We start from the raw sequence: 24,279 nt of genomic DNA, 5'->3' as shown, positions 1-24,279 counted from the left end.
AACAATGTGAATTCAAGAATGTTTAAATAATGTTGTTTTCGGTTTACAGTGTTGGACAAAGTGTGTGTGCGTTTGTGTGAATTCATGAATTTGTAAGCCATGCTGTTTCTGGCTTTTTTTCTCTTCTTTAAGGCCTCATCATATGTCACAAAAGTCACATTTCACAAGTGATACTACATACATAAAAATACTCTCTTTATAGTACTTACCTAATTGACCATAAAAATCAAGAGAAGAAGGAATCCTTTCATCTTGCTTTGGTGGAGCAATGGCGGCCGGAGACTCCGCTTCTATCTCTCTGGAGCAAACTCCAATGTGGGCCATCGCCACTTTGTGCTTCGTCATCGTCTCCATTTCTATTATACTCGAGCACATCTTCCAACTTCTTACAAATGTGAGCTCATCATGTCTTGGTAGTAATTAATAAACTCAGTTAAATATAAAAAAAAAACATGTTGTAAATCACTGCAGTGGCTCAAGGGACGTCGAGAAACTGCGTTATACGATGCTATGGGGAGGCTTAAATCAGGTCTTCAACCACTTCTTCTTGTACATCTATTTGCTGTATAGTTATTTCTTCTTCTTTGTCTTCATTTTATTTTCGGTTGGTACAGAGCTTATGCTTCTCGGTTTCATGTCGCTGTTGCTAGCAGCAACGCAACAGTACATTTCCAAAATTTGTGTGCCCTCTGAGGTGGCGGACACTATGCTCCCATGTCGAAAACAAGTTGTTATAGCAGAGACTCAATCTTTATCAGCTTGCAGAAACTTTGTTGATGGACCGAGTGCTTATGGTTTGATATCGGATGATGTGAAGAAATTAATTAGTAGGAGATTGGCTGAAGATGTTGGAGATGGAGGTCAAGTTAACAAGACAGAGAAGAATGATAATGCTACCGACTCTTGCAGCTCCAAAGTATGTACATGTCTTTGTTATAATCGCGCTTTCTTTTCTTGAAACATAATTTGAGACCGTTTCAGGGAAAGGTTTCATTGGTGACAGAGAAAGGGATTCAACAGCTGCAACACTTCATCTTTGTGCTAGCAGTTATGCAGATTGTGTATAGTGTCCTCACCCTTGCATTAGGAAGGGCTAAGGTAAAGGCTAATTGTTGCAATACATAACACACTTTCTCTATATGATGCCTAAGCCATTTGTCTCTTATTCGATAGATGAGGCGTTGGAAGGCTTGGGAGAAAGAAACTCAAACAACTGATTACCAGGTTGCCAATGGTATGTTGGATTTTCAAATATCCGAACTGTTCTTAGCATGATTATCTACTTTTCATCGACAAATTTGACTTAGCGACTGTTTGGAGCTCTCAAGGAAGTGGTTAGGAAATTGGCTTTGTTAGTAATATGTTTACCTTACTGTCAATTTTTGACATTGTAAAGTTCTAAGTAAAGGATGCATAAAGTTGTTCGAACCTTTTGGTTTGGTTTAAACTTCTCTGATCTCGATTTTGTGTAGAGGCGAATGCGATAATGCCAAAAATGTAAATTGAGATTTTTTAAGTACTGCATTGACACTTGATTTCCTCGTAACAAGATGAATATTTGTTTCACGTGATGCAGATCCAAATAGATTTCGACTCACGAGACAGACTACATTTGGCAGACGCCATTCAAATTGCACAGACACGTCGATTCAGCTCTGGATAGTAAGTATTTCTGCTGGCATATAATATGGTTACCTAAATTTATGACTCCTAACTGTATTATGTATGATCTGCTGGAACAGAAATGTTTTTTCAGGCAGTTCTTCCATTCAGTGGCGAAAGTCGATTACTTCACCATAAGACATGGCTTTATCATGGTAATGAGAGTGAGAGAAAGAGTATACACACATGTGTAGCACAATTCTTATTATTGGCAATTTGCAGGCTCATTTCTCCTCCAGCCAGAGTAACTTCGATTTTCAGAAGTATATTGAGCGTTCTCTCGATGAAGATTTCACCGTTATGGTCAGCATCAGGTTCTTATTTGTCTCTACCACATTCAATTTTTATCTGATATGATTTTTAAAAAGGAAATGTGAAAATCATCAACACTAACCTTCCATCTTATATGTGTTTTGCAGCCCTATGATGTGGTTTTTAGTAGTCATCTTCATGCTTCTCGATGTTCGTGGTAAATCACACAACTGATTCTCTCTGTTTAATTATTCTATAACTTTCCCTTGTATCTACATAGCATAAACTTGAGATTTATTTTTTAATCAGGTTGGCATTCATATCTTTGGATATCATGTGTTCCATTATTGGTAGGTTTGTGATTGAAATAATATGAGATACAAACCAGACACTAATATTGACAATATTTGGGATGTGAAGATAGTCCTAACACTGGGCACTAAACTGGAGCTTGTCGTTACAAAAATGGCCGTACAGCTCAGAGACAAGAACAACGTCATCATAGGTGTGCCACTTGTGAAGCCCAACGATGAACTCTTCTGGTTTAAGAGGCCGGGGCTTGTGTTGAGCCTCTTGCACCTAACACTCTTTGTGGTACACGTTTCAGCTTCATCTACTCTCTCAAATTTCTGCAAAGTCGCGTTTTAACTAAACATGGTTGTTGCAGAATGCATTTGAGCTGGCCTTCTTCATTTGGGTCACGGTTAGAGATCATGTCATCACTATCCATCTTTCCAACCTCAACCAGATTTTTTTATATATGAGGCCTTTTGTTGCTTTTGTGTGTCAACAGATACAATTCGGGTTTAGTTCTTGCTACCACGAGCACACGGTGATTATAGCGACTAGAATAGTGTTGGCGTAAGCATTTACATATCATCGCTTCATCCCATTCCTGAATCATCACTAAGTTTTTATGGAATGGATGGTGCTGCAGAGTTGCTGTGCAAGTTATTTGCAGCTACATTACTCTGCCCCTTTATGCTCTGGTGACACAGGTTTTTCAACCCCAACATATGAAGTTGCATAAATGAATATCTTGATGAAGAAAATGGAGCTAATATATGGCTGGTTTTGGTGACAGATGGGTTCCGAATTCAGAGGTAAGGTGATCGGGGAAAGAACTGCGCTAGTTCTAAAGCAATGGCATGCTCAAGTAAGGGGTAAAAGAAAACAACAACAACAACAACAACAACAACAGCAACATAGTGTCATGATGCAATCCCCGCCTCCTATAATGTCGTCTCGTCCTACCAATCTCAACCATACTCCAGATTCAGAGCTGACCGTGGTTAATAGTGCATCGAGGATCACTGAAATCACAGAGGAGCAAGATGAGGAGAGGTCATCTTAGGCTCAAGCCAACATCTTATGTGTTTTTCATGCATTATATATTGTTTTTGATTATGTGAGTAATAGTTTTACTTGGAAGTGTTTTTTATTATATATGTAAATCAATATTTCAGAGTGAGTAGTATATGTTTTGAGAGTGAATAGTATATTTCAGTTGGATTCATCTCCATCGATTATAAGATTTTATTTTTATTTTTGGAAGTATTAGTATTCTTTAGTTGTATATGCATTCTACAATATGTAAGTGTGGAAACTGCAAAGTTATCAAGTTTTGTTTGATTGCGTCCTCTTTAATTCAGCTTCTTTAGTGCATCATTAATGAGATTTTAGTCTTCTCAGGGGCCACTTTTCTTTATATCTTACTCATCTATGAAACCCTACACACTTTCTTTTCATGAGTGATCAATTATTTATTTAACTATTTTTAAATTATTCTGTATATTTTAATTGAATTATTGAATGAAACTAAAAATAAAAAGATTATTTTTAATATAAAAATTACATAATTAATATTCTAATATTACATAATCAAATCTGGAAGTTTTATAATTAAATCTGAAAATTACATAATTAAAAGCTGAAATGATTCAAATCATGCCCGACTTCCCTTGTATATTTTGGATAAATTATCACTCCAATCCAATTGTTGTTATATAATAATTGACGTTTCTTTGTTGTAGACTTTGAAACTCTCAAGTGACGTCTAAACATCAATAACATTAAAGTTTAGGGATTATTTATATAGTCATTTTTCATATACTTCCTTCCTCTTATAGAATTCCATATTTTTTTTATTTGTCATATAAAAATAGTCCATATTCATTTATGGAAACATTTTCTCATCTACTATTACTTTATTTTTTATGAGTCTGGTAATCTAATAACACTATTTCCACTATATTTTCTCATTCTTTCTTACTTTATAATTTATGAATATGATCATCAACTAACACTATTTCAACTATATTTTCTCCTTATTTCTTGCTTTATCAATTATGCGTTAAAACTCGTGTCTTCTCTAAACTAGTATTAAAACATGTGCTATGCACGGGACATAAGAGTTTCAAATAATGAATACAAAATATAATAAATATATAGAAAATAAGAATTCAAAGCAATGTGAAGATTTAAAAACATAAAAATGTACTTATAATCTAGGTGGAGTAAAAACAATAAAATTAATGATAAAAAGAAGATGTGTGACTAATGATCAAAGAGTATGTGTTAATTAGATTTAGATATACATTAAAGAAAATATGTGTTAATAAAGATGTTTATTGACAATATGCAAGTCATTAATCCAGATAAAAGGTAAATTAATACTATATAAATTTAATAGCTTAACTAAAAATATTAATTTGAAAAATATATATATGTAATATTAAACATTTCCACATTAAATATATGAATAATTTAAATAATAAAAATTTAAAACTTCTTTGAAAAGTCAAGTTAGAAAATTTATATTATCCAATAATCACATTTTAGTTGACTATTTATTTCTTCCATCTGATTTCAGACCATAGCATAACTTGATATACATGGGCAAAGACTAAATAAATTTTTAATATTGGAAAGTATACATTTCTTACTTCCTGCCACATATGCGTATAAAAAATAAATTATCACTTAAAATAACGATAATGTTTTATATATCTTGTTTGTCTTGAATAATGTGACAATTTACACTTTTCTTTATATTAAGTTATACAAACTTTATAACTTAGATTTAATTTTAAATATATATAATTTCATTTTATTCTGTAATTTTATCTATGAACTTAGTAGTATTGTTTAATTAATTAGAGGTGAATTAAAATATAAGAATTAAAAACTTTAATTGAGTAAATGTAGGATGAAAACTGTAAATTACATATTTGTGTTGTCGTTTAACTTATGAATTAATTCGGAGAAAAAGTATTGCAATAAAAGATTAAATCTCAATTTTAACCTAAATAAATGGAAGCAAACTAAACTCTCTAGCAAAATTCCAATTTTAACCCAAACATAAAGCTAATTAATATATAAATTTAATAACTTAATTACATAAAAAAATTAATGGTGGGGCACTATTTAAATGTGTTTCAAAACTTATTCAAGAAGCTAGCATTTTATTGGACTATTATCTGTCCAATCGTTTTTGCCTTAAAAAATTAATTAATTAATTATTTTCATGTCTAAAAATATGTTGGAAGACTCAAAATAAAGTAAAGAAATAAAGACAATCCATCTTTCCATTTTCCCTCCAAAAAGGGCATCAAGGTCTTTTCACCAAATTTGCAATTTAGATTAGGATAAATAGATGATAGTAGTATATTTCTATGGGAGAAGGGAGTAGATAGTACTATCTTTTAACTAACTAAACTTGTTGGTGATTTAAACATTACTATTTATCAAGAGTTGTCTAGTAGAGTACAAGACACCTATTTACTGTATTGGATTTAAAATTTCAATTGGCTATGGTATGAGTACTGTACAATCTGTCTTAAACACCTCTAAGGCCATCCACAATAGGAATAGCTCAGCCATAGCTTAGCCACTGCCACATCATCAGCACTAAAAATCCTCCTGCCACATCATAAATAGCCCAGCCATAGCCTAGCCACATCATAAATAGCCCAGCCACATCAATAGCCACATCACTAATAACAATTATATAAAATGACATAATTAACAATCACACAATATACGGAATTTAATTTACGAGACATATACGGGAAACATTAATAATACTATCCAAATCACTATTAACAAATATATACAAAATGAAATAATTAACAATCACACAATATACAGAATTAAATTTACGCCACAAAAACGAGAAAATTCACTAATATTAATAAAATTTAAAAAGTACATTAATTAAAAAAAATTACATAATTAAAAAAAAACTAACGTCGTGCAGTCCTCCGCGCCCATAACTCTTCAATTAAATCCTTTTGGAGTCGAATATGAGCTTCCGTTTGGCGCATGTCGGCATGTGCTTGGAGGCGGCCGTCTTCATCGTGGGGTACCCCACTCCGTACGTTAGGGGCGGCTACACCGTGGCTTGGACCAGCTTCATTATCGTCGTTGGCCCAATCAGTCAGTTGTCCAACTTCATCTTCGACAATCATGTTGTGCATGATTATACATGCGTACATTATATCAGCAATGCAGTCGACGTGCCACAAACGCGTTGGCCCCTTAACTGCCGCCCATCGAGCCTGGAGCACACCAAATGCGCGTTCCACGTCCTTGCGCGCCGACTCCTGCCGTGCTGCAAAGTAGGCCTTATTCTCATCTCCTGGGCATCGGATCGTCTTCACAAAGACGGGCCACCTAGGGTATATCCCATCCGCCAAGTAGTAGCCCATATCATGTCGGTTGTCGTTGGCGACAAAACTGATGGCCGGACCGACACCCTGACACTGCTCGTTGAAAAGTGGCGACGAGTTGAGGACGTTGAGGTCGTTGTTCGAACCATCTATCCCAAAATACGCATGCCAAATCCACAGCCGGTAATCAGCTACGGCCTCGAGGATCATCGTGGGATTCTTTCCCTTGTAGCCGGTAGTGTACATCCCCTTCCAGGCGGCGGGGCAGTTCTTCCACTCCCAATGCATACAATCTATGCTGCCTAACATCCCTGGGAACCCATGCTGTTCCCCGTGCATCCGCAGCAGATCCCAACAGTCATCGGGGGTAGGGCTTCGAAGGTACTGATCACCGAATATTTCAATCACGCCCTGACAGAAATACTTCATACACTCCAGGGCAGTCGTCTCACCGATGTGGAGGTACTCGTCCCACATGTCTGCAGCGCCTCCGTAGGCCAACTGCCGGATTGCCGCAGTGCACTTTTGAATAGGAGTGTGGCCGGGTCTGCCCGCCGCATCGTGCCTAAAGCGTAAATACAGATATCGTTGCTCCAATCCGTTAACAATACGCATAAACAGGGACATGCGCATCCTAAAACGGCGTCTGAAAAGGTTGGCATTGAACCGCGGCTCCTGTGCGAAGTAGTCTTCGTATAGGCGCTGATGTGCAGCTACGTGATCACGATCAATCACCGCTCGGCGGTGTACCACTGGTCGAGGTCGAGGTACCGCCGGCTGCAAGGCCCTCTGCATCCATTGATCAATCTCACGGTTCGTATAGGCCTCTAGCGCTTCGTTCATTATACGCTCGTACTCCTCAGCATCCCCACCACTCCCACCACTACCACCGGCGTTACTCATTTCTAGGTGTTGATCTTGTACAGAAATTAAGATAGAGAGAGTACTCGTTAATACAAGTGGTGCGAATGAAAATGACGGGCAAGTCGCGTATATATAGTGTTTCGGAAACAAAAAAAAATTAAAAATTCGCGCTAGGCGGTGCGCTAGGCGATCCGGACGCTGCAATAGCGCCTAGCGGATCGCCTAGCGCACCGCCTAGCGCCGCGGAACCGCCGAGCGCTAGGCGGTTTTTTTCCGTGAAATCGGCTAGGCGGCTGCAATAGTTCGCCTAGCGCACCGCCTAGCGCCGGCGCTCGACTAGGCGGTGCGCTAGGCGCTATTGTGGATGCTCTAAGAGAAAAAAAAAATCAATTTGGCTTCTAATTAGTTACCATTCCATTGCCCAAGATTTCATAATTTACTTGGTTACGAAAAAGCCCCATGTAATAACAAATCAAAATAATAAATAATTAATGATGCATGTGTTATATACCTCTGATATTTGGGCACCATTCCCATTTTGTTTGGTTTGATTTAACATGCACAATTGAAATAATTCCTACTAAATTGATATGATTATGAGTTTGTTGAGTTTTAAAGGATGAATTGTCTAAAAAGGGAGAAAATGTAAAAACACGAAACTAGAACTTGAAAGGGGTGTAGAGCGAGAAGCCATAGCCATAGGTCGTGTGCGAGCAAACCAGCTTCGCACGGTCTTTGCGTAGTCTGCTTCCTATCTAGGTGAAGCTGGAATATTTATTTATTTATTTATTTCTGCAAGGAGGTAAGAGAACTTTTAAAGATATCTTCATCACTCAGTACCTATAAACACAATGCACAGACTATTTACATTCTTTTGTTTGAATTGATGAATAAAGGACAAAAACAATATAAACAAAATTTCTTTCTTTCTCATAAAACTGAAAAATAAATTTACGTACGTATAAGCATTTCAAAGCATACTATTAATACATACATGTCACAATAGTATGTGTTTTGGTGATGGAGTAGCACTTCCAACCCTTACATTATTTATATCGAATGATAGCAAACTGTTGTAAAATTGTTTGTTAGTAGTAGAAAAGAAGAAAATGACTTTGAATCTATAAATAAATCTCGATTTGAGTCCAGCCCTAATATTTTATTGCTCAATGCCACAAACCCTTTGTACCCTAAAACCCCAAGAAAAATAGAAGGGAAAACAGATTATTTATGATCAATAAAGTTGCAGTGTAAGTGAGTTAACGATTCATCTATATGTTGAAACGCACTTTCAACTTTTCTTTTTTATAATTTATATACTATATAAAGTATAAACATCTTTAGCCTTCAGGGATCTCTCCCTTTTTTCCGTTTCTTTCTAGAAAAGGGACTGTCCATTGTAAAGTTACGTGTGAACTTAGGTCTTGGACCAACTCTAATGCTACTCAACATGTACTACTAGTATATAATTTCAATGGTTCTCTAAAACTAATCTTATTTTAGGTTTTTTAGTAAAAAATACCTACTTTTAGGTTTACACAAAGAAATTCATATCATTTTTTCAAATTTTGTAAGTTAAAAAATATAATGGATAGTAAATATTATTTGAGGTTTGAGTTTAGTATAAATGGTTAGAGAAAAATTACTATTTAATGTGATATTTACAGTAAAATGAGTTTAAACTTAGTGTATATAAACGGTTAGAGCATCCACATCCGTGCTCTTGCCAGCGAGCACGGATGTGGGCCCGACCCACTTTTTCTGCCTGCTCTTAGGCAAGAACACAACACCCACATCCGTGCTCTTCCGCAAGCACGAGCACAAGGGTCCCACCATTCTATTATTCAATTTAAATAAAAACATTTCCACAAAATTAAAATTCATTAAAAATACCCGGAATAATATTACAAATTACAATAAAACTAAAAATTACATAATTAAAATCCTAAAAAATAAAAATTACATAATTAAAATCCTAAAAAATAAAAATTACACAATTAAAGCGTAAAAATTACATCCGGGGAAGACTAGTCATCATCCGGCAATACCCCAACGTTCTTTGGAGACCCCGTATCATCGCCATATGCGATCGAAGTTGCTCGGGGGTCATATTTGACCTATCGGCCAAATTGAGTTGGGCCAAAACCCCCCACAACGAGTTGGTGGGGGGTTGAGGTGGCACATAGGGAGCAGGAGCGGGTTCGGGATCGGGGGCGGATGGAGTCGCGGCGCGACGGCGGTTGGCCACCGCCTTCTTCCTTCCTTGCGGTCGGTGTTGGGAACCGCTCTGGCCGGCGTCGGGGCTACTCAAGTTAGCTCCGGCAAGTTGGCTAGCCACGTCTTCGGAGCCGGCATCGGATAGGGATACCGATCTTAACCGTTTGGAGGAGCCGCTAGAGGAGGATGTTACGCCTCCCCTATACTTCGGATGCGACCGCGTCTCCTGCCAAATGTTGAGGTACTTGAACGGCTTGTAGTTCATGGATTGGTAGGTCGACAAGGCGGAACTGATGATGTCGACCTCGCTCCGGCCGCTCCCCGCCGACCGCTCTTCCTGGAGATAATACCCCTGGAACTTTTGGATTTCTTCGTTGGCTCTGTATATGGCGTTGCGCACCATACTCTCGTTGCGCTCGATTGTTCCACCCAGCCGGTTTTCATTAGTTCGTGCCAAACTCCGGATCTTCGGAGATTGACAAGAACGCTTTGAACAATTGCTCCATATCCGCCGGAGTGTACGGTGTGCGGACACCTCGAGTAGGAGGAGTCGGAGTTTGGGAGGGGCCGCTCGACCTCGCTCTAGGCTCGGGTGTCCACCCGTATTGACCTTCAGGGTCATCTTGGTCGTCGATCGGGTAAGGCCGGTAGCCACCCGGAACCACCGAACCTTGGGTCTGAGGAGGGGCCGACTATTCCGTTTCCGGACTAGGAAACGGTTGTGAACCAAACCACTCGGGGTTCCAACCGTGGGAGCTGGGGGGATGATCGTCGTGGCCGGACATTGTTATGTTGTAGGAGTGGAAGAAAGATTGAGAATTGAGAATGGAAATGAGAGAATGTAGATGAGAATTGTGTAGTGTGGTGTGAATTTTTGGGTGTGAAAGTGAAGGTATTTATAGATGAAAATGTGTATTTTTTGGGAAAAAATTGAAAAATAAATTAAAAGTGGGTAGAAAACGGATATAATTTTTTGGGAAGTGGGAAAATATTTTTTTTTATTTTTAATCGGATTTTTTAATTAAAATCTTATTTTATAAAAATAATCAAATTGCCAATGGCTATGTCGTTGGCCAATCACCGCCTGCCACGTATGCTGCTCGCTGGCACGGACGTGCTCGATGCATCGTGCAGCGCCGTGCCAGCGGCAAGAGCGCAGCGGCGGACAGCGGTGACGCGCCGCTGGCACGGACGGACGAGCTGCAGCTCGCCGATGTGGATGCTCTTAGTGATACTCTTACACTAATTATTCCTTGCATTGCACCAAAAATAGAGAATTTGTCTTTAATATAATGAAACTCGGGACACCTATTTTTCACCAATAAAAATAAACCCATTATTGCAACAGAGTTTAAACATAGTACTTAACACTTTAGAGTTTTACCTTTCCCACTTGAGCAAGGTGGAGAAGTGAAGGTTGAATGTATTGCTTCAACCACTAATATGCTACTATTCAACCAACCATGAGTCCATGACATCTTTTTATCTATTATTACAACTCCCCTCCACAAATTATTCCACTTAACACTGATTTTGGGTGATTTTAGGCGACTGCGCATGGCCAAGGAATCAACATTCTAATGATTACCATTTTCCATTACCATTGATTTTCTTTTATTTTATTTTTCTATATTTACCCTTTTGAGATTATTTGCAAGGAAGCCGATACTTTTTAGGGAAAAGCTATCCAGCCATAATATAGCGGGCCATAAAATGACATTTTAGTAACTATATCAACCGTAGATACTATTTATTTAATTATCTCCATTAATTCTCAAATATTTTTACATTACTACCCTTTCTTTTTTTCAAAGCAAACGTTTTTTTAGTTCTCTACTTGATTTTTATTATGTTCCTTTTCTTCTAATAATAATTTTTTTCACTAATTTATTTTTATTTTTATTTGTTTTGCATTGCAGGAGTATAATTTTAGTAACAATTTATATAATTAAAGTGTGAGAATATAGATAAGAATGAACTATAATAGTTATTATCTGATTTTTTAAAATAAACTGATTCAACATTCACTTTTCCATACTTAATAAATATTTATTCCCCTTTTCCAATTAATCTATTATACATCAAATACTCTTTAATTAATCAAATGAACCTCCATTTGATAATTGGGAATTCGATTCAATTAATGATAGTAATTACGCATTATTTGAATCTTTTGTTCTCCATAAAATAACATATACTAGTATATGCTATTACAGGATATTATGATAGTCATGTAACTCTTCTTCATATTAAATTGTGACATAACATTATATAAATTCTATAATACCTAAATATAGATTTAAATATATCATACTATTATTTAAATAATTTGATATTTCAAATTATCGTATTTTCAGTTTATCAATTGATAATTTTCATTTGTTTTCTATTCAATTGAGAATCTTATGTATTTAGGTCTATTTTGAGATATAATTAATCTTTACTTCAAATTGAGCCGTTCGAGAAATTAAATTAAGTTGGAAATTTGGTTGATCTTCAGTCAAATTGAAAAAATATAGTATTTTAATTAATGTTATATTTAACTGAACAGTTAAAATTTTCAATTGATCTTAGAATCACTTAGAGAATTACAGATTCAGTTGAATAAATTGAAATTTTGTTAGTCTTGATTTAATTGAACATTTGAAGATTACATTTGATATCCAATTCGATTGGGGACGTCAATTGATCTTTTGTGCAAAGGAAATGTACCAACATTGGTGAATCTTATGATTAAAAAATTGTGGATTTCTATTTATGTTGAATTTAATGGAATATAAATTTCAATTGATTATATATTCAATTACAAATTCTATTGATTTATTATTAAATTGAATTATTGAGGATTTCAAATGATTATTTATTATGGACAACAAAAGAATCTATGTCACAACTTAGTTTTATGAATTATTAAGGATTTCACTTTATTTTAATGAATTCGGTAAAACTAGAGGATTCCACTATTCAATTATACTTACATTAATTAAAATCGTCCGCCATTCAATTGAAATGAAGATCAACCGACTCCCACTACCGAGTATGATAAACTGAAATTTGAAAATGTTTAACGAAATAGTGTAAGATTAATTGGAATCCCAATTTTTTAGAAATATTTAGAGAAACTGAAAAATAAATTGAATATCTAAAATATTACACACAAATTAATATTCATTTTTTAAGAATATATTATTACATTTTATTTAATTCTATCAAATAGAAACTAAAAAAATCAGTCAAATAAAAAGGAATCATAAAATATATTAGTAGAATTATAATTTAATATTTATGTGCACAACTGGTTAGAAATTAATTACGTCTTACGTAAATCTATATTTTTTATGTACATATTCTTTTAAATATTCCATCATTTGTTGTTTCTGTTGTCAAAATGATAAATGATAAAAAAAGAGAACCACTCTTAATTATGCTTTTTTAGTAGTAAATGTAAGGACTCAAGAGTAGAGAAAAAAAGGGTATAATTGTCCTTCAAAATCTGATGCTTTTAAGATGAATAAATTCTTATTGAACTGGTCCGGTTTTTCATAAAAAATCTGTTTAATGGCGAACCATAAGAGTGTCCACTATAAGGCGGACAACTCCAATAGTCTCGCCCTCTTTTTTGTCTACAGCCCCAGTTTTTTTATCCGCGCCCAAAAAAAAGGTTTCCGCCACTATAGGCGGACACTTCCAATAGCCCCAATTTTTTTCGTTTATTTTAATTCAATTATAATTAAAATTATCGGACTATACGTAATTAGAAAAAACGGCTATAAGTGAAGAAATTAAAATTAAACACTAAATTTTTATCGTATTAAAGTACTGAAAAAATTATACAACGAAATATTAATCTATTGAACATCACGATGGTGTTCACACTGCACCGCCACCTCCCCTACGTGCTCAAACTTCTTCAATCAAATCGACCTGGAGTGCGGTATGTGCTGTGCTCCTGCGCATATCAGTGAAACGTTGGATCAAATATTCATTGCTCCGTGGTACACCCATCTGGATTGGCGCGGAGGCAACAAATCGTCCATTTTAAATACCAATGGAATCCACAAATTTTAGAGCATCTCCAATGGCGGCGAGCGGGCAGGCTAGCCGATTCCCGACGCTGGCCAGTCCGCTCACCGAACCATTGGAACCGGCGAGCGCCATTTCGGCGAAAAAATCGGTGACCCAACGTCGATTTTCGGGCGCTGGCCGATCCGCTCGTCGGTCGGCTGGCCGCCATTGCAGGCTCCCGACCGGCGAGCGATCGGCCAGCTCAAATTTTTTTTCCGAAACACTATATATACGCGATTTGCACGTCATTTTCATTTGCACTGCTTGTTTTAACGAGTTTTCTCTCTCACTTAATTTCTGTACAAGAGCAATAAAGAAAAATGGAGAACAACAACGAGTCTACTCCAGTGACGAGCATGTCTCAAACTCCCACGGTACCCGTGGGAGGTGGATGAGGTCCGATGGCCGGGTACTAGAACATGTACCCTTGGCAGCAGATGATGCCCGGGATGGCAGCCAGGGGTAGTATGCCGGGATGGCAGGGGATGCAGGGCGGGCAGGGGGTACCGAGATGCAGATGATGCCGGGGTGGGTAGTCGGGATGCAGATGATGCCGGGGTGGCAGCCGGGGATGCAGGGGATGCCCGGGGGGGGGGGGGACAATGTCTATCGCCCCAGTCTTGATTTTTTGACTGCTTTTGTAACGCCTCACTTTTTGAACCCTAATTTTCGAACCCTAAAATTTTGCATTAAATGTTTTAATGCCGTGAAGTATGTGGATTAATTGACGAGTGAATTAATTGCTTTATTTCTATGTGACATGATTGTGCTTTGGAGTTGAGACTTGGTTTGAATAGTCAACATTGTTGGGGAAATGACGTGACCATTGAATGGTCAATATCGTTGAAGACGTGACGAGAATGTGGAATAGTCAATCTTGTTGAATTATGACGTGACTGTTTGAATGAATGTTGCGGGGTGAAATATATAGTGTGGTGAATTATTTTTCTAAAGGTGAGTGGGATTAAATAGGATCATCAATAATTACCTTGCCCTTTTTATTTGAAATTTTCGACCACTATTATTTATTGGAGAGGAATTCTATTTTTTCCTGGATTTAATTATTTGTTGGGATAATTATCCTAATTAAATCCAAAACCCGATTATTCTTTATTCCTCCATGAGAAATTCGACCCCTACCTTATTCCTAGGGAGATTTCAAAATTTCCCTTATTTAAGGGAAGAAGGAATTGTTTATTATATATTTTGATCCCTTATTTATTCCCTTCCATGAATAAATATAAATATTCTAGCAAATCTTACCATACCTAAGGAGATCTTTCCATATCCTATTTTTATTAGGATTTGAGTTTAATTTCTTGTGGAAGAATGAATAAAATCGCCTACTCCATATATTATTGGGAGTATTATTATTTTTATTCTGCTCCGTATTATTTTATTCTACTCCATGAAATACCAAATTAAATCATAGGCTAATTAAATAGCCTAGATTTTGAATTCCTCCTATTTTTTCTCCTATTTCACGCCAACTTCCACTACTCCATATCTTTTCAAATCTTTAATTTATTTAATTAAAGATTAAATCTTGCACTCTATAAATAAGAGAGAAACCCTAAACCTAAATCACAAATTACACGCCTCCCACTCCCTTGAAATTCACGCCTCACTTTTCCCTCTCCCTCCCAATTTTTCTTCTATTTTCCCTCCATGAATTCTTCATCTTTTGAGAAGAATTTAAGTTGAAGCCTCAAGAATTTTTGAAGAATCAAGATTATACTTTGTTTCTACCGATTGCTTTTGATCAAGAAAGGTATAATTGAACTTCTTTTCCTCATCCTCTCCATTGAAACCTCGCTTTTGATTCCATCATGCATATAATAAGTGTAGAGATCGTAGATCTAATATTTAATCGGGTGGGATTGATGGTTGCATGAGAAAAAGATATGTATATGCGTTTATGGTTGTTTATGAATGAACTTATGGATGATTTGTGGTGAATGCTATGTGAATATATGAGAACATGATGGTGAGATCTTTTTGAAGCATGATTATGTGTTGGAAGCATGAATATATGTGTTTGGATGAATATTTGATAAACCCTAATTCGAAATTTGGAAGCATGACAACTGTGGTGTTTGGACAGTAGATTCCGACGTATGTTTGACTGACCAAACGATCTTATTTTTGTTCGAAATTTTAACTGAGTAAACGTCAAGGTGTCTTCTATTCTGTGTGTAAAATTCAGACGCTTTGGGCAACAGATGAATATTTAATGAATTGTTGAAGTCGACTGCGCAGTTCTGCCAGAATTTGTATTCTCATCCAGTGAGTTTCATTTTTTATTTGACCAACCTAAAGATGTGATTTTGATGTGAAATTTTAACTGGATGATCTTTGTTGTGTCTACTATATTGTGGTAAAATTTCAGCCCCAACAGAGGTCGGATGAATTTTTAATGATTTTTACAAAATGACTGCGCTATTCTGCCAGATTTTTATCATACAAAAATAATCTATGTTGTTAAGTTTTGAATGATATGCATGATGCATATGTGTTAAGGAACCCATTCTATGATGTAGTGATGTGTTGTACGTTGATGTATTCTATGGTGTGTTTCCTTATGTTGATAAAACGCATTGATGGGAAAAGGGAAACGTTGGGGACATGCATGATTTTGAGTCGATAATTGAGACTGATTAATGATACACATAAATTTTAAAGGTGATAACTCGCGCTCTCAGCGTGATAGCAAGGGGAAGAAAGTACTTGAGATCTAAGCCGTCGAGGTGGGCTTTCTTTTAAATAAGGACGATGTCCTAAATGTTTTATCGATGGGAATGAAACTGTGTTTATCATGCCTTGTTTGATTTTAACGTGCCTATCTGATATGACTTTATGCCATTATTATTTCAATCGAATTCGGGTCCTCGTAGGGCCGCAAACCCTACTTGGACTAGTGTACACCTATGGTAGATCGTGTGCTAGCGTACAGGTTGGCCGGTCTAGTGACTTGGTTTGTGGCCACATTCCAAGTCATGTATTGGCAGATATGGTAAACGTCTATGGGAAAATGACTGATCAGTCGACTTTTACAATGGGAAATGATTTTGAGTGCCTCGGGCCTTTCTAAAGATAAAACCCCGATGGTTACTTATGTATGGCATGATAAATAATACTTTTATTGAAAATGTTTTCGGCATAAGTCCACTGAGTATCTTTATAGTACTCAGTCATGCATGTGTTTTCCCTATGTGCAGGTTGAGCGGTGGCGAGAGTATGGTGGTGTTGAGCAAGTTAATTGATGAATGAATTGTTTATCTTTGATCTGTGAGTGTCGTTGTGTCTTCACACATAACTTCACTCTTCTCTTGGATGCTTCCGCTGAAACATGTTTTACTTATTGTTTGATCTTGACACTATTTTGAGTTCCGTTTAGAATCTAAAGACATGATACGTTTTTTAGTACGTTGAACCCCTTGTTATCTTGAATACAAATGATTATAATTGTTTTCTCCTTTGGTCCATCTGTCAAAGCGTCACCCTAACCCTTTTCTCTTGATTGATTGTTCATTTATTTCCTTGGTCAAACCCCTTTTTATAAAACCCTAGCCCCTTTTAATTGATTGCATTTAAGTCCTGTTAGGTCACGATCGCCGCATTTAATTACCCTAGAAGGGCGGTCGTGACAGCTTCTTCGCACACATCGACCCCATCGGAGACGCAGTTCACTGGGTGTGACACTTTCTCCTTAGAGGAGTTGGGGATAGATCTCGAGGATGTGGACACTCCCGTTCAAACGGGGGAGTAGGGTGGGGTCGGGGCGCACCAAAGAAGAAGAAGGGCAAGGGGAAGAGCAAAAGGGTGGTCGGCGAGTCGTCGCAGCCGGCTGACGACGACAGCCCGGCACTGAGAAAGTGGATGGATGCGGAGAACGTCGCGCTGTCCAAGGCTTGGGTGAGTGTTTGCGATGATCCCCTCTATTCGAACAATCAGAGGATTGTCAACTTGTGGGCTAAAATATCAGCAGCCTACAAGGCATTTTGCCCGGAGGGGAGGCCACACAGCGGGGAGGAGTGCCGGAAGGGGTGGGACCGAATCAGGGCTGCGGTCTCCCGATTTTCGGGCTTGTACACCAACGCCCTCCGAATGCAGACCAGTGGCCAAACTGACGAGGACTGCAGGAGGATAGCGGAGAAAGACTTCCCCGTGCCCGGGCTTTATAAGGAGTTCACCTACTGGAACTGCTATGAGGTGCTGATGGACTCCGAGAAGTTTCGGGCAGGTGTCGATGCTGGCTGGCCGAAGAAGCAGCGACTGAACTATGCCGGTGATTACAGCGGCGGTTCCCACGACCTCCCCCAGGATGTTCAGGAGTTCCCGTCCCCTCCATCGTTTACTCGCCGCACTCGCCCGGTTGGTCAAAGGCGGGCGCAACGGGTAGCGAGGGGGGTCGCCCAGGGGTCCTAGGAGGTCCAGTCGGCATCCCCCCTGTTGGCACATCACCAACCGAGCTCGCCTTCTTCGCGCGACAACAAACGCGGGCTCAGATGCACAAGATCTTAGCTGAATGGAGGGCGGCAACTGACCCGTGGAGAAGAGGTTTCTTCACTCAATGCTCGAGAGTATGCGGGTCGATTTGGATGTCGCCTCGGCACAGTTGGGGGGCTCAGATGCCACAGATTTGGGGGTCCTGGATAGCGGCGACAACGGCGGCGACGGCGACGGCCACGAGGTGTGAGGCGGAGGCGGGGGCTCGTGTGTGGAAGAGGGTTTTTTTTTAATTAATGTAATTTTTTTAAATTAGTGTACTTTTTTTAATTTAAATATTATTATTGAATTTTCCCGTATATGTGTCGTAAATTTAATTCCGTATTTTGTGTGATTGTTAATTATTTATTTTTTATAATTTTGTTTATTGTGGCTAGCCTATTGCTTGTCCAGTTGCTTGTCCTGGTGATGTGGCAGGAGGAGTTTTAGTCCTTATGATGTGGTAGGAGGAGTTTGTGGCTATCCTATGGCTGGCCTATGGCTAGCCTAAAACCATTGGAGATGCTCTTAGTGAGAGAAAGTATGAGTGAAGAATTGGAATGGTGTAAAAATAATGAGTGAAATGAGGTGTATTTATAGGTAAATTAAATTGAATTTAAAAAAAACAAAAAATAAAAAATCGTCCTCCCTGCCCCGCCCCGCCGCAAACCGCCCCCATTATAAGCCGGCGCGTCCTCGCACATTTCTCGGCGGAAGGCCTTCCGCCCCTTTTTTTTGTCCGCTTCGGGGCGGACGTCCCGCTCACTATAGACCGCCTCGCCTTCGCCCCCGCCGGGGCGTTCTGCACGCCTATACTATAGTGGACACTCTAATATGGTCATTTAGCACTACTCTATTTTTTAATGGAGTTATATTTTGTAAGTGCCCGCCTCCTTACGTGAAAGATCGTCATGCAAAACTTTTCACTTTTATTCTATGGCCATCTGCAACGCTGTCTCTTATCCGTCCCTTAACCGTCACTTAAATTACTATTCATGGGCTCCACTGTACTTTTTTACTTCATCTCTTAACTAAGGGACGGAACCTGCAACCCTCCATCTCTTATCCGTCCCTTAACCGTCTCTTAAATTACTATTCATTCAATTTCATTTTTTATTTTTATTTCCAATCAAATTCAATTAATAAAAACACACTTCATTAAATAAAATAAAATTACAACATAAAATACAAATACAACTTAAAAATCAAAAAATTAAAAAAAACACTTAATTAAAACTCCTAAAAAAATATAAATTACATAATTTAAAATACAGTTTTATAGAAAATAAAAAAAAAAACTACTCCGCCGGCGAATCATCCCCCGAAGGCCGTGGAGATGATTTGGGAAGAATAGATGTGTATTTGTGTGTGAAATGAGGATGAATTAGGAGTATTTATAGAGTAAAAATATATTAAAAATAAATAAAAACCGGTAATATTAATGGTAATATTACCGTTTTTCGTTTTTTTAATTTTTTTTAATTCAAATCTTTTTAAAAAATAATTTATTGTGTCAGCGTGACGATGCCTACTCGCGGGCCGGCGAGTGGGTGTCACACATGGCGCCGGAGCGCACCGCGTCGCGCTGGCGCGTGGCGAGACGTCTCGTCATCCGTCTCGGCGGGCTGGGGACAAGACGGAGCGCTGCAACGCGTCACTCCGTTGTCTCGTCCCGACGTGACGGATTACGGGCCACCCGCGTGACGCGTTGCGGGTGGCCTAAGGGATTTAGGGATTAAATAAATTTTGATCTCTGTAATTACCAATTAACAGGATAATTCATCAAATCATTTGTCCATCCTTTTAATCAAATGTGTTTAACGTCCATAACAACTATTATCACTTAGAATCTTAAATTTCAAAGATATTAAAATAATGGAGTTTTAGTTCAACAAATTGACGTGTACATCTTTTATTAATTTAAGATTAGCTTTTTTTGTCTTATCCTGGTTTCGATATGTTCCTACTCCGTCCGAAGCAAAGTATCTTTTCTTCGATAATTTTAAATTTATAGTCCCTAATATGAATAACTAAACTGGTTAAAATAAATAATTTAATAATATTATAATACAAGAATAGTACAAAGGGTTGGATAGTAATTCGCTACCCGCGGCCCGCCTTGTGCATTATTATGATCATTAATTTGAAAATAATATACATTTCTTAGTAGCAAAATTCATTGAGTTTCGCTAAGTTGGAAATCATCTAGTGCCTAGTTGTGCAGCAGTGACCCACAAATAATGCCCATAATTCAACAGTCAACTTAGCAGCCAGCTTGTCTTTTTCTTTTGTTAGTTTTTTTTGTATATTATCTTTGTGAACAGTTTAATTAATCCGTGAATAATGTCCCAGCTAATTAATACTATAACTTTATTATTGAGTTTATTTAATCTGAGTAAAGAGACTACTTATGTAGCTTAGACCTAGTGGGGAACTTTTAGTATTTAGCATAGGAAATGGCGGATCCAGGATTTGTCATCTGGGGGTACGAGTCATATGATAAATAATTACATAACACTTAAAAAAATAGAAAATAACGGTAAAATAATATTGAAATATTATTCAATTTTGAACTCGTGTATTTTAAAATAAAATAAACCAAAAACTAAATATAACATCTAATTTATTTTTCTACGAGTCTTCATTTCCTCAAAGTGATGTGATATATCATCATCAGAGACTTGTAGAAACATTTCTTTATCAATGAAAGTCACCAAACAATCATTCAAAGGTTTATCACCAATTCTATTTCGCAACTTATTCTTCACAAACGCCATTCCAGAAAATATTCTCTCTACACTTGCAGTAGCAACCAGAAGAATCAAAATCAACTTGATAAGCAAAAAGACAAAGGGGTAAGCCACATCCCTCTTTGTTTCAACAAGCTTCATTGAAAGAGAACTAAGATCTTGCAAATTCTGAAAGTCATTATCGCTTCTCATATCCTCCATGAATATATCAAGTTGACAATCAAGAGACCTCAAATCAATGCTTGAAAAATCAGAAGGATAAAATGTTGCAAGTTTGAGTGCACTTTCTCTGTCAAAAGAAGAGAAGCCATCTCTAGGACTGAAGCAAGCCATGCATCTGATCAACTCCATATTGACTTCATCAAATCGATTGTCAAATTCTTGAAGTAATAAATCAATTCCCTCTATAAACACATCAATGCGAAAATGATGACGATAGGAAACTTGTTGAACAAAGCGCTTTGATCTTCCATGAGGCACATAATAAGCTTCCAGATCTGGAACAACAATGCCATAATTATTGCAAAATGAGATTACCTTGTTCAAGTGAATCTCCCATCCATCATCCCTCGTTTTTTACAGTTGCCTTTTGGTTAAAGAGACAAGCCTCATAGCATTAATTATATCTTGATCCCTTCTTTGCAAGGCAAGACACAAATTGTTAGTGCACCCAAATATAATAGTCATTAGTTGTGCCATAAAAACAAAGCCAAATGACTCCATTGAGTACAAAATGCCTTGAGCTTTGCACTTATCATCCGATTTAGAGTCATTCTTTCCAATAATCATAAGAACCTTAACAATTGTAGAAAATAGGTCCATGACATTTAAAAGAGTCTTGTAGTGAGAACTCCAACGAGTGGCCCCGGGCCTCTTCAAACCAAGTTCTTGATTTAACCCAGACCCTGTTTCAAGTTCGTCAATTACCAAGGCTTGATCAAGTTTTTGTGCTTGAATTTCACGAATCAATTCTCGTCTCTTGCAAGAAACTCCTACAACATTTAATAAATTTGCAATCGTATCAAAAAGCCAAGCACATTCATCGTTCTTTTTTGCAATGGCTACAAGAGTCAGTTAAAGTTGGTGGGCGAAGCAGTGGACGTAGTAAGCACTTGGAGTATCTTCCATAATCAAAGTCTTCAATCCATGTATTTTACCCTTCATGTTACTAGCCACATCATATCCTTGTCCTCGAATATTAAATGGACTCAATGAATGTTCAATAAGCAATGATATGATTGCACTTCTAAGAGATAAAGCTGTGGTATCACCAACATGAGCAAGACCAATGAATCTTTCCACTACATGTCCCGTTTTTCTATGAACATAGCGTAGGCAAAGAGATAATTGTTCCTTTTGGGACACATCACTTGATTCATCAGCTAATATAGCAAAATAGTCAACACCAAGTTCTTCCACAATTCGCTTAGTTGTTTCTTTAGCACAACAATTGATAATATCCTTTTGAATAGTTGGAGATATCAATTGAAAATTTCCAGGAGCATTTTTCGAAGTCACTTTTGAAACAACTTCATTATGTGTCCTTAACCATTTCAAAAGTTCAAGAAAATTTTCTCAGTTAAGGAATTCACTATTTTCTCTATGTCCACGAAAGCCCAAACCTTGCTGCAGTAGATAACGCAAACATGAAATAGAAGCCTTCAAGCGAATGTCATATTCTTTTATGGTCACCTCGGTGGCATTATTAAGAGAAACAAGAAGAGACTTTTTTTTGCCACCTCTTAAGTTCACATATTTCTCATAAGCAAGATTGTGAGCACTTTTTACTCCACCAATATGCTTCGTAAATCTGTCCGGCTTATTCCACGACTTAAATCCTTTGTTCACAAATGTATCTCCCCCCGCAGTAAGTCCAACTTCATTCTTAAACAAGTAGCAAACAAAACAAAATGCAACATCTTTTGTTATGCTATATTCAAGCCAATCCCATGTATCAAACCAATAAGGCATAAATCAACGTCCTCCAATTTTTTTCTAGGAAAGTTGTGAGATCTTGGTTGACAAGGCTTTTTAAGAATATATGCTCTCCTAACTGCGTATCGCTCATTTGGAGGATATTTCATTATACTATCTCTTTTTGCAGGATCATGATTAAGTTTATCAACATCGTAAATCAATTCTTTTTCCTCTAACGGGACACTTCGAGTCGGAGATACACTAGCATTTGAAGGAGTCACAGTAATATTTGAAGGAGTCGGAGACACACTAACATTTGAAGGAGTCACGGTAACATTGGGAGGAGCCAGAGACGCACTAGCATTTGAGGGAGACGTATTATCATTTGGAGCCGAAGAACTTGAACTATCATGAGATTTCATTCTTTTGAACATATTTCGAAGATCAGATTGTTTCTTCATTCTTTTTAATTCTACTTTCTGCAAAAATATTAAAAATATACAAACTTATATCTAACTAGAAAGGGTATTTTGCAGCTTATAGATAACTCAAACTATATAAAAGTATAAAACTCATGCTTTCATAATTCCCAACTACAAGTCTACGGCTACAACTATAACTAGAATGATAAATTTAACAAACATTAAATTAAAGTTTTAACAACATAGCAGATTAGCAGCATTGCAATAAAGCTTTTAATACTCATAGAAATCAAGAAACAAACTTGGAGGCTTTGACTGAGGCTGGATGGCTGGATTGAATGTTCTGCAGTTGACGGAGCGCCGAGCACGACTCTGCTCCCGCAGGCTGCTGATCACCGGATGGGAAGGGAAGGTGGAGGATTGCGGACTAGAGACTTGGTTTGGCAATTGACTGAAGGAGGTTTTTTTATATATTTTAATTAAGGTTTAATTTTTTAATTTAAATTTTATCTCAAACCTTATATTTTGATTTATTTCCTTATATTTAGATGAATCTTCCTTCAATATTCATAGCTATCTTTTGGAAATTTTTGTAAAATACATTACTAATAAATTATATATATAATACTAGTAGTAAACAAAAATTTGGGAGTACCACCGTCCCCCCTTGTCCTGAATTCCCTCCGCCACTGATGTTAGTCCTACTTATCTATGCTTTTCTTATGTTTGATTGTCATGTTACCACTATCTCAAAGCCCAAAAAAAGTGAAAAGCCAGTCTCGGCCCGGTGGACTATCCATAAAATGGAGATTACACTATACCACTAAAACTAAAATGATGTGATAGTCTACTGTTTCTTCCAGATAGTCAATATTGCCCCTTTCTCTCTATCTACTCTTCTCTCTTCCCCCACTTTCACCCTCACTTTCTCTCTCTTCTGCAACACGTCTCTTCCTCCTCCTCCCACCTTCC

At 37.4% G+C, this 24,279-nt stretch overlaps 1 protein-coding gene and 1 pseudogene across 1 annotated transcript; one reads left to right on the top strand and one right to left on the bottom strand.

Annotated features, from left to right (window-relative positions):
* Window positions 1–82: 82 nt before the first annotated feature.
* Window positions 83–3,468, top strand: LOC121798588 (annotated as a pseudogene).
* A 17,368-nt stretch (window positions 3,469–20,836) lies between these two features.
* Window positions 20,837–23,346, bottom strand: LOC121800776. Its single transcript, XM_042200281.1, has 5 exons — window positions 23,023–23,346; window positions 22,591–22,852; window positions 22,081–22,497; window positions 21,706–21,960; window positions 20,837–21,465 (listed from the first exon to the last, which is right to left on the bottom strand). Exons 1-5 carry the CDS (start codon window positions 23,344–23,346, stop codon window positions 20,837–20,839), a joined length of 1,887 nt encoding a protein of 628 aa, XP_042056215.1.
* Window positions 23,347–24,279: the final 933 nt, after the last annotated feature.

This window comes from Salvia splendens, chromosome 4, assembly GCF_004379255.2.
Source record: "Salvia splendens isolate huo1 chromosome 4, SspV2, whole genome shotgun sequence".
NCBI classification, from domain to species: domain Eukaryota; kingdom Viridiplantae; phylum Streptophyta; class Magnoliopsida; order Lamiales; family Lamiaceae; genus Salvia; species Salvia splendens.
The sequence above is the reverse complement of the archived record's forward strand: the minus strand, read 5'-3'. Positions and strand labels throughout refer to the sequence as shown.

Bases quoted from the DNA above. Each gene is read 5' to 3' on its own strand.
- LOC121800776 (XM_042200281.1), bottom strand. From the start codon at position 23,346: ATGAAGAAACAATCTGATCTTCGAAATATGTTCAAAAGAATGAAATCT. The intron at 22,853-23,022 runs GTTAGGAGAGCA...TACTTGTTTAAG, and splicing joins CTCCAAATGAGCGATACGCA to AATGAAGTTGGACTTACTGC. The intron at 21,466-21,705 runs GCATTTTGTACT...TTGTTGTTCCAG, and splicing joins TGATAAGTGCAAAGCTCAAG to ATCTGGAAGCTTATTATGTG.